This window comes from Dromaius novaehollandiae, chromosome Z, assembly GCF_036370855.1.
Source record: "Dromaius novaehollandiae isolate bDroNov1 chromosome Z, bDroNov1.hap1, whole genome shotgun sequence".
In the NCBI taxonomy this organism is placed as follows: Eukaryota; Metazoa; Chordata; class Aves; order Casuariiformes; family Dromaiidae; genus Dromaius; species Dromaius novaehollandiae.
The window spans coordinates 67,595,641-67,606,702 of NC_088132.1; the positions used below are offsets into that span (position 1 = coordinate 67,595,641).

An 11,062-nucleotide genomic window follows, 5' to 3' on the forward strand; every position below is an offset into this window, starting at 1 on the left:
AGTTTTCCAAGAAACAGAAAAATCTTTTCTGCCATGTATTTACCAGGTAAGCTTTAGCTAATTTGTCAGTAGAATGATGCATGGATGCAGCACGATGACTGAAATCATTACTGGCCCTCATTTGACAGCCTCCAATAGTTCTGCATCCAGGGTTTCTGGAATCAGAATAGGATGGTGTTCCCTAATGCCATCTGGAACACCCCCATGGTTAAACAGCCACAAGTTAATCAGCCTTGCCAGGAACTCTCCCTCAGGATCCACCTGACCTGTCTTTTACATCAATACCTGAGTTCATTATTATCAGTTATTGATTATTACACAGAGTTTTGATCCACAGGACATTATTCTTTTGCACCAGGCTTTGTGCTGTCTCGCACAGTACAAGCTTCACAAGCCTGACTCCTACTGGTGTTTGGAACCCCTTGCACTTTGATTACATTACCAGCTGAAGATGGCTCATTTTGAATGACCTCTGGTGTAGGATGCACTAGAAAGCTACATTCATTGCTTCCGTTAGAGATGTACTGCCAGCACATGTGACATCCGCAGAGCCAGAAGGCTGACTGTCAATAGGCTCTCCCACCAACAACTGACTTCAGGAGTTGGTCTTGCCTCAGTAAACCTCCCCCCCCCCCAAAAAAAAAACAAAAAAACCAAAACAAAAACAGATCTCTGGAAAAATGAGAGCTTCATCTGCTTCTGAAAAAAAATAAATTATATAAGTTTTTAAAAAGCAAGTTTCTTCTCCAATTATAGAGAAAGAGAGTATAGAAAAGATGTCAGGAGAGACTTTTAAGTGACATAGTAGACTTTGTAAATGCCAAAGCTACTTATCCTGTCTGGAAGGAAATGGAACTACCTACTCTATTAGCCTGATGTAACACAATCATATATAGAGATAAGAAAGTTACAAAGAGTCTTCCCATCTCCTGCCTTCCATACTAATTTTAGGAATGGCTGCATCATCAGCTCCATTCCAGTTTACCACTCGCAGTCTCAGAATGTAATACTAGTACAGATATTTCCTAGATCAGTCACTCACTTGAAGGTGATTTAAGTTAAAGCAAAATAGTTCAGTACTAGAGAAAATACTTGCCTTATTATGTAAAAGCAAATCTTATTTTTAGATTCCTCCTTACACTGCCTTGTGGTCTGCTCTAATAGGCCTGAGCTGAAATAAATAAAGGAATAAAGGTCCAAATGTGTGTATTTCTATCCTATCTTCTCTGAAATGCCTTTTTGTGTGTGTGTTAGACAGCAAACTCAACAAAATACAATGCTAAAGAACACTGTTCCCATAAGATTTAGAGCTGCAGAATCAAGGGAAGTTTCTGCTGAATAAAGCTCAACAATAGGTATGCTACAGCTTTAACTTTTCTACTTTTAAACACTTAGCAGTTATACAATCTTTCTTTCAAGAAAAAAAAAAAAAGCTTTCTTTTAGCTCTATCATTGTATTGCAGCCTTAACAGATGACTACAAGATGAAAGCTTGCTGTAGAAAACTGCATGCATTATGATTAATCTCAACTTTGCTAGTCAGTGACAAAGCAGCTGAACAAAACCCACTTTTTTTCCAGTAGAAGGTAGAACACTGCCACCCACTGCTTTTTCAAGGCATTCCCCTCTCCTTTTGAGGCCTCAGCTGCAGAAGGCAGAACTGAGTATTTTGCAATCACAACGCATCCTTTAGCCACTTTACACTAAGCCTTCCCGTCTTCACTCCAACATTGGGTTCTTCTACCAGGTTACGTATCTACAATATTTCAGTCATTAATAAAACTGCGTGAAGGAGAAAAGGCCTCCTATAAGTTTGCTCTGCTAGGATTGAAACCTCAGGGTAGACAGGCTGAATCACAGAAAAATGAGGTTTTGTTTATACACAAACTGGGAGCAGGATTTTCTGTCTCTAAACTAGTGTGAGGTTTCTGCAACCACTGCTTGCATGCAACTTGAACAGTTTCAAGCTGAAGGTAATTCCCCATATGGTACAAGCTCTACATCTGTAGGGCCAGAACACCCACCCGTTTTTGAATATCCTCCCATTCATTTTGCACTATCCCTTGTCACATCACAAAACAAATACTATGAATCATTCACTTTTTAGCTGCATCACTATAATCAACATGCCCACCCATCAGTTTATCTTCTGTTCCTTCTTGGAATACGCACTTTTTTTTTTTTAAAAAACAAGGACCAGCCATGATCAGAACTACTGGATACTTAAGCAACGCAAAGACAATAAAGACGCTTAAGAATTTTTTTTTCCTTCTGTTAAGCATGTCATACAAATTATCCTCTGCTGGTAGAGATATTGGAAGCTACAGTCCACTCCTTACATACCAAAGTGCCAATTTAAGTCACCTTAGTTACCTCATCTTTCATTAATAAAATACTTTGGAAGCCAGCTTACAGCAGGAAGTAGAATCCCCAGTTGCTCAGGCTGAAGTATTTACCAGCAAGTATTTTATAAAGAGCCATACACAATTCACTTGTTCTGTCAAAACAAACTGAACTCGATTCCTAAAAGAAAGTTCCAAAAACGTACGTGTGCAGTGTATGGGACTACACATAATACTAGCTATGTTTAATTACCTCAAGATTAGATAACCTTTGTTGAGAAGTGAGCATTCCTAAACAATCATTATACTTCGTACCTTATCAACATATCAGAGATCTCAGTCATGGTTTGGGCTCAGCTATTGTCTACTAAAAATAGCCATAAAAGATCCAAATACCAGCAATGCCAAACGTCCTTAAGATGTCTACAGTGAGGAAAAAAGTCAAGGTCTCAAGCTAAAGCAAAAACAATGTATATTCAAGGCTGGCTTCTCTCTGCTAGGAGATGGAAAAAATAGGCCCAATGACTTGCAAAAGGAAAGACTGAGTAGCACCTACTTTTGTGTATAAACATCTGAGACAACAACATACAAAACACCAACATTCACCTACTGGAAACAGCACCAAGTTCAACTCAAATTTCCTTGAAAGAATGGTGCAGTAAGAGAAGAAGAAGAACTACATAAGAACAAGTTTCATTCGCATGAATACAACAGTATTTGAGAGTCTTCTCCATGGTTCATGGAGGTGACAGCACTAACATTTGTATACATGCTCACAAGAGAAACTTTAGAAGCAAGTATCACTGTACTCCTACTATTGCTCAAAAAAAAAAAAAAAAAGAGCCTAAATACTTCTCTCACTATATAATTAAATTGCTAACCATTAATGAGTAAGAAACAGTTTTTATTCTGAGCTCACTTTCTCTTCAAAGTGAGTGAGCATTTAAGACAGCTTGCTTCTTTTCAGGCACAACCAGAAATTTTTCACTGGTCTTGAAAACCAAGACAGCAGCCCACTAGTAATCAGCTGATCATATGAATTCATACTTTGCTAGGACAATTCAACATACAGCTATGGATATGCTGAAAGGAGGTGTTCACATAACTTTGAATTAGTCCACACCCTTCAATACTTTCATACACTTCCTTAAAGATCAAAAAACTTCCATTAAGTGTACTACAATTCTAATAACTATACAAGAGACATTAAAGTATTCCAGATGTTTATTTTTCAGTGTACAGTATCATATATTTAATGTTAAGAAATAAGGCCCAAAGATTATAAAATATGAATAGTGTTGGCTAAATAAATATTTGACTAAGAACAAGGCGCATTCTAAGCCATACTTCATGGAGTTACAATGAAGTTCGGGCATGTTAACAGGAATATCTTAATGTTTTATGACTTACAACTCTTTTGGTCTGTTCAACAGAAATTGAACCAACTGAAGCAGAATTTCATCATTAAAGCCTTTTACATTACCATCTTCCACAACATCATATAATGGCTTACTCTCTGTACCCCAACAGATATTCTTCCGAGGGTTATTCTGAATAGTTTCTACAGTTAATGCTAAAGTATTTAGCTGGTAACAAAAGAAAGCGAAGTACTTTCCATCAGTCACTACTGCCTGTGATACAAAAGGACGGGTCACATCTGCTTCATTCCAGAATCCTACAAAATAAAAAAACACTAGTTATATAGGACTCAGAACTCCTACCAGCACACATATCTAAACCCAGATCCCGAAATGCAGAAAAACAGCAGGAACCGCAGCAACCTTTTTGTAGAGGGGAGAAAAATCCTACCTGCTTTAAGAACACAAGCATTCCTCACATAGGCTAACAATGATAATATAGAAGACAACCACCTATTAAGGATCTTTTCAAGATCAAAAAGACAGTGGTATATTTAGATTCTGTACACAGTTCCCTATGACAGCCAGGCAGCAATCACAATGTTAACGTATGCTGACTGTTATAAAACCAAATTGATCTTACATATGTAATTTTGAAAGTCACCTGGAAGTTGTGAATGCATTAAGTCCTGCAAGCAATCAGAGGGGAAAAGCCTTTTGGCTATCCCACTCTTTCACAGGGCACTGAATATTTGTTTCATGGTAGAATAGTTTATATTCCTGTATGCATAACTGGTTACAGTAATTTGCCAGACAACACAGAATGCTATGCCAATATGAATTCACACTTCAAACAATCCCTGATGAGCATTAGTCTTCTAACAGATTTTTCTTTAAGTATTTATGTATGTAGCAGGATCATGTTCAATGACACTAGAAATCAATACAGAACAAAAAGAAAAAATTTCAGAGATTTGAATCATGTTGTCCTCATCGCTTTAACAACTGTAAACGGCTTTGATGCTGAGACTTGTTTGGCTTCAATACTTCATGTCCACAAAAAAGTCAAGCTTTAACACACGTTTGCCATTACAAACACAATTTGATGCAGAGCCAACAATATACATACGCTAGTCAAAGAATTTTCAATGAGTTGTTTCAGAACTGATAATACAGATCAGCAAAGTAGCTTCTAGTACCACTAGCTAGCAATTGCAATTACATGCATTAAGTTCTCCTCTACTTCCCTTTGTCCAATGCCAAGATCTTACTGTAATATGTGCATGTCATTCAATGCACTGAGGACACCAGACTACCAGAAGACAGCTTTCTTTCAGTATCCATAGTACCAAGCAAGAAGTTCTCATGCTGGAACTTACACAGATATTGGTAAACACCTGTATGCCATGGGAAGAAGTAAAATAAGCTCTAAATTCAAGAGTGACATTTTGTTTAGAACAACATATTTAAGAGATAAGAACTAAAATATTTCCCGAGATAGTCTTAGACTAATACATTTTACTGTACAGACCTTGATTTCCATAGCAACTACTTAGCATTCCATTATGTACAAAAGGAACTCTTAAGTTTAAAGACTGCATTCTATTAATTGGAAATACTGCTTACGACATACTTCCAAGACCACATAGTGATTTTTGCAGTCAAGATCTATTGGCTCTTCATTGGCATTAGATTTCCAAATTTGATTTCCAACTTTACTTTTCCATTAATCATTACTCTAATAATCAATACTCTACATGTACAATACAACAGAATACACAATACAGTAAGGAAAACTGTCCATCATGTATATTCTATTTCACAGGTTTTGTAACTTCAGAGCAGGGACTCTGCATAAAGCAGAAGCAACAAGTAAGGGGAAAAGAGAACCTCAGATTGCACAAAGCATTCTTGACCTCTTTACTTCCTACACACAGAGTTTCTAACAGAACATGAATATATACATACACACACACACTTTCATTTAGAAAGTGCACTAGGATAAATAAGAGGAATTTCCTCTCGCTACAGTAGCGGTTCATGATTCAAAAGAATTTCAAAGAGACACTTATGCCGATACTTGTTCAGATTTGAATTTATCTGTTAAGAGAATCACCAAGTGACAATAAAGCTTTATGAAAATATTCCTGGTTAAGGCAAGCTTTTTCTTCTGATGTATTACAATTTGTATAAGGCCTTTCTCTTTATTTTAGACTAAGAAACAAAGGCAAGCTACAGAAAACTGTTTTATCAGTTATGTTCTTCTGCATTTCTGGCAGTCAATCTTACCAACAGCAGATGATCAGAAAAGCATACTGAAAGAACAAAAGAGAAACCATTGTAGTAACTCAAACCATTTTTACTTGAATGCTTGAGAGGACCTGGTAAGAATAAGACTTTAATGTAAGTTCAGTTTTAGTTTCTCAATCAGCATAAAATTTCAATTTGAAACTAGTACCACGCTAACAATATCTGAAAGCATCCTCATTTTCAGAAGATATGTCTTCTCCAAACCACTACAAACTGTAACAATTACTTTATATTAGTATCCTAAACAATAGCTTTCTATATGATATGTATTTCCTAAGTGAGAAGACAGACTATTATTCAGTACTTCGTATATAGTAACCCACCACTTACGCCAGAAGAGGTTATTCAGTCTGACAGTATTTTTTAGGGGAGAAGGGGAGCGTCAAACTATTACACACACTTTTTAGAACAGCGACATCTCAGATGATCAAAACTGCAATACCCATTTTTTATTTTGAGCAAGAAGAAAACAGAAGACTGATCTGGGTTATCCATTCAGGTCTTCTGGGATTTTCAGACACAACATAGGCATAGGTTCCTGAACTAATGATGGCATTTTTCTTTCATTGGTTGTAGTTTGATAAAACTGACATTTCTAAAACAGACTAATTGTAGATTTTTCTGAAACAATGAAAATACTTAAACAGCCTCAGACCTATTCCCTTTCCCCATCACAAAGCTTTGCTTTGCCAGCAAGTGCATCATTGAGGGTTTTTTGCACAGATTTAGTGTTATATACAGAAAAAACACTTTTCCACAGAATTAGTTCTCCCTGACTCTAAGTGCTTTAGATAAGAGAAAAATCTTAAAATACTCGCCTGTATAAACCCTGCTTCATTCATTGAATCAATTAAATTTTCAAAGACCTACTTAGAGGATGCTCTTCAGAAGAGGCATGAAAAAGGAGAGAGAAAAAAGGCTAGAGAACATTACAGTTGGCGTTCATTGCCAGAAAGATTTTTATAGATTGACTGTCTCACCTTGATACATTGCTTGTGCTGCTGTCCAGGCAAAGAGACTTGCAATACCATTAGCTCGGTAAGTAACTTCAATCTGATCTTCAAGATTCACTTTTAAGAACCTCTGCCTTTTTAGTTTATCAGGAATAAGATGAAATTGAGTGTGCCCATAACAGCATGGATCTGCCACCTTTGATCCTGTGACCCCAAAAAGAAAAAAAGTCAGAGTCACTCAGTCAGTAAACGCTCTTCATTACACACACAAACATGTCTTTACTATCAGGTCCATAAAACTGAAAATTACACAGTTCTACAATATAGTTTCAAAATGTTGTAACTTCTCCATTCCTGGATGAGACTGGAGGGCTTGCCCAAGTTCAAAAGGCTCCTAAGAATTAAGATACTAAAATGTCTTTGAAGAAGTATCAAAATTCAAAGCCAGTTTTCTGCTAGTTTTGCATCCAGTCCAACTCCTTCAAGTGGATCCTGAGACAAGGCACACCATATGCAGAGGTGGATGCTGCTCCCCATTACTTGAGGTTTTGAGATTCCATCTTGGGCATTCTACTGAAAAATAGACCTTGGATTTTTCTCAGAGACAGAATAGTATGTTTGGAGGCTGCAGAGACACACAATTAAACTCTCACCTGCTTCTGCTTTTACTTATTACCATAAACCTAAAGTTTCTCAATGTTTAAAACCATCTGACTCAAAAACTCTCATGAGAATCAGTAACATACTCAGAATATCTCCTGTACTGTGAGTATTTGGGAAGCAAGATTTGAAAGGACTATCAAAGTTTGTGAACAGCCTCATTTTTTTCTCATGCGAAACAAAAAAGCATTAGAGAAAAAAATCTTTTATATTCAAATTCAGTATTCACAGTACAGTAGTAACAATACAATTTCATTTTATGGATTAATAACAGCTCTCCCAATAGATTTTCTTCAGTGAAGTAATTATATATCCCCCATGTGTTCATATATATGCACGCACATGCACACACACACACCTGCTTTCATTGTTGATGGGAGGAGCAAGGTTAGGGGGTTTTATTATTTTTATTTTTAAAAGTCAGCATTTCATGACTAGAAACTCTTACCTATAAATACCTTGTTTTCATATTGCTTTTTGAATAATGGCAGTTTGGATGGTTTGTGATCAATAACAGGAACATCTCCAAGATCTGACTCGAGTGGTACAACCTTGAAGAAAGTGGAAGAAAAAAAAAGCCAAACAGTAAGTCACACATTTCTTGACAAGTCATTACATAATACGTCGCTTTCTGTTTAGACAACAGAACATAAAAGTCTTGTTTACATATACCTATATCTAGCTTCAACCCCGCCCACCCACCCCCAAAACCCCACAATACTCATAAGACACTTGCAACAAAAGTTCCTGTCTTATGACAAGCATTAGTACTGGCATCTTCCACTGATCCCTTTTAAGTCTTAATTTTCCACAGTATACAAACAACATTGTGGGGTGTGATGCTAACAAAGCCACCATTTGGTACTACCTTCAAAACCTGGATCCACTTCTGTACAAGAGGATGAGCAAAAATATCTCTAGCAGCAGTCATTAAACAAATCTGAGCCAGCAGAATGAGCTTACAGATATTCACTGCTTTTCACTATGCAATATTTTTATGGGGTACTAGGTATCTTAAAATAAAGTAGGTGCAGGTCCAGTTCAAATCCATGGACATTTAAAAAAAACTGACAGTTTAAACAATTTACATTCCCAGTAGCACTGGTGCAGACACACATGATTGCATTCTATACTACCTGCAGATGAGCTGAGTCTCAGATAAATCTGTCAGACAGATCATTGGAATCATAACATTTCACAGATTCTATTTACAACCACTTGTGGGATTTGGCTGCATTGACGCTATTAAGGCAGTAAACAACTACAGAGCAAAGGCACATCCTATAACAAGCAGTTAGAGCTTCTTATATCACCTACATGTGTTGCAGTTTTGGCTTTATTTGCCCAGACATTTGTCCTCAAAATGGCAACAGCACTAGCCTAAGCAAAAGGTACACCTGAGTTAACAAGAAACACTCAGCATTTAACAGTAAGTGGAGCACAGTCTTCCATTTGTGGTGGAACAGGGAAAACCAAGACTCTTTCAGGCTACGCAATTACCACTGTGTAACCCTACAAGAGGTCAGAATATTTAATCAGCTTCCAGAAAACCTCAGTTTTCAAGAAAACAATTAGTAAGCCGTAGTATCAAGTAACAGAGCTCACATTCAGATTATATGTGCTCTCTCTCACTCTATTCCTTGCATCTCCATTTGTTCCATCTTCTTGTTCTCCTCTGAGGACAGTACTTTCTCATTCATACAATGTTCCTTATTCTTGTCTTCTCTCATAGTCTTGCCTCCTCTCATAAGTAGATGCATAAAAGTTGAAGGCTCCACTTAACTAAGCATAACAATGTGTAGTGAATCTAAAGCACACAGATGACCAACTTGCAGTTTAGAAGAATGTCCCAATATCTGTAAAGCACTTCGCACAGCAAGGCCAAGCAAAGAGCCATAAGACTTGAAAAATATACAAATACACTACATAAACAATTAATGGAGCCTCCACATACTACCTATCACATGGAAGTTTCAGCCTTGGTCAGAAACATCACTGTTGTGAAAGTAAATACGATGAACTTGCTAATGAAAATATTCACACCTCTGGGAGTTGCTTTGGTACACGGATCTGGAGGCGTGGGTGGTCATCTATCTGAAATCGCACAGGATCAACTCTACCTTTTCGATATCCATGAACAACAACTTCCTCACCATGATGCCAGTAATAGTTAACCTCAGGATTTAAGTCTGAAACAGAAAGTGGGGGCAGGGTCATCCATTTGTGTATAAAACTGTCCCCACTCCTGCTCTGTAGGTGCAGTAAAACTGCACAACCGAAATCTTTCTGCATCTCATAAGTTTTAAAAATAAGAACAAGGAGAAGTACTACTGATGTTTAGAACAACCCAGCTCCACCAGTGACATTCCTGCAGGGTTCACAAACCAGCCCCATCGCCCAGAGCCCCTCTCCTCTCCCGCCCCCCCGCCCCCCCCCCCCAGCTCCACACCAAGGGAGGAGGCAGCCAGCAGCGGGTTGCGACCACACAGGAAGGCAGCAAGTGAGGACACCAGTTGCGTGAGGAACGGGCCGGGCGTGTGGTCCTGATCGCGGTAGAGGAACGGCCGCTTCTTGTTCTGGTAGAAGCTCTCCTGCAAGAGGGCGTCGCAGGCGAGGGAGCGCAGCTCGCCCAGATCCAGATCCGCGGCCGGTACCGCTTCTGCCGCGGCCACCGCCGCCTCTGGCTTCAGAGCTCCCGCGGTCGCTCCCGCCGCGGGCTCCGGCGCCGCCGCTCCTGGCTCCGAGGCTCTCCCGGTCGCTCCCGCCGCGGGCTCCGGCGCCGCCGCCGCCCCTGGCTCCGGGACACTCGCGGGCTCCGGCGCCGCCCTCAGGGGCAGCCCCGGCACGAAGACGGTCTTGGTGAAGCTCTGGTACCAGCGGTCGGCGTTGATGGCGAAGGTCTGCGGGTAAACCATGTACTTGGGCCGCTGAAGCAGCCCGTAGAGCCGCAGCTTCTCCTCGATCGAGGCCGCATCATGCACCCGCTGGTGGAAATGCTCCAGGCGCCGCCGCTTGGCCGCTTTGCTCTTCGCTGTGGCGGAGGCCACGATGGGCGGGTAGAGCGAGTCCGGGGGCACCGGGGCCGCGGAGGATTCCGTCTGCGAAAGCCAGCACCGGCCGTGCCAGAGCAACCGCCACCCCCTGGAAGCCGCCATTTCGTAAGGCGGCGAGACTGCGGAAGGCACAGCCTTGGGGACTCGAAAATATGATTGGCCGCTGGAAATCACGTGAACGGGCCAACCTTCCAATCGCCAGGCTGCTGAGAGAGGTAGCGCGCTGCCGGGAAAAAAAGGGGCAGGGCCTGTCTGCGAGTCACGCCATTGCAGCTGCTTCGTCCCGCAGGCGCAGCGTCTTCCGCATGCGCTGTGTATGCCTCCCCGCTCTCTGGGGACGGGAACTACAGTTCCCGAAATGCACAGCGGGAGCCAGCCCGGAAGCGC

The 11,062-nt window shown here is 40.3% G+C and overlaps 1 protein-coding gene across 1 annotated transcript; it reads right to left on the reverse strand.

Annotated features, from left to right (window-relative positions):
- Nucleotides 1-3,547: 3,547 nt before the first annotated feature.
- LOC135325171 (large ribosomal subunit protein mL65-like) lies at nt 3,548-10,836 on the reverse strand. Its single transcript, XM_064502916.1, has 5 exons — nt 10,072-10,836; nt 9,666-9,811; nt 8,071-8,173; nt 6,990-7,166; nt 3,548-4,016 (listed from the first exon to the last, which is right to left on the reverse strand). Exons 1-5 carry the CDS (start codon nt 10,775-10,777, stop codon nt 3,748-3,750), a joined length of 1,401 nt encoding a protein of 466 aa, XP_064358986.1. The 5' UTR covers nt 10,778-10,836; the 3' UTR covers nt 3,548-3,747.
- Nucleotides 10,837-11,062: the final 226 nt, after the last annotated feature.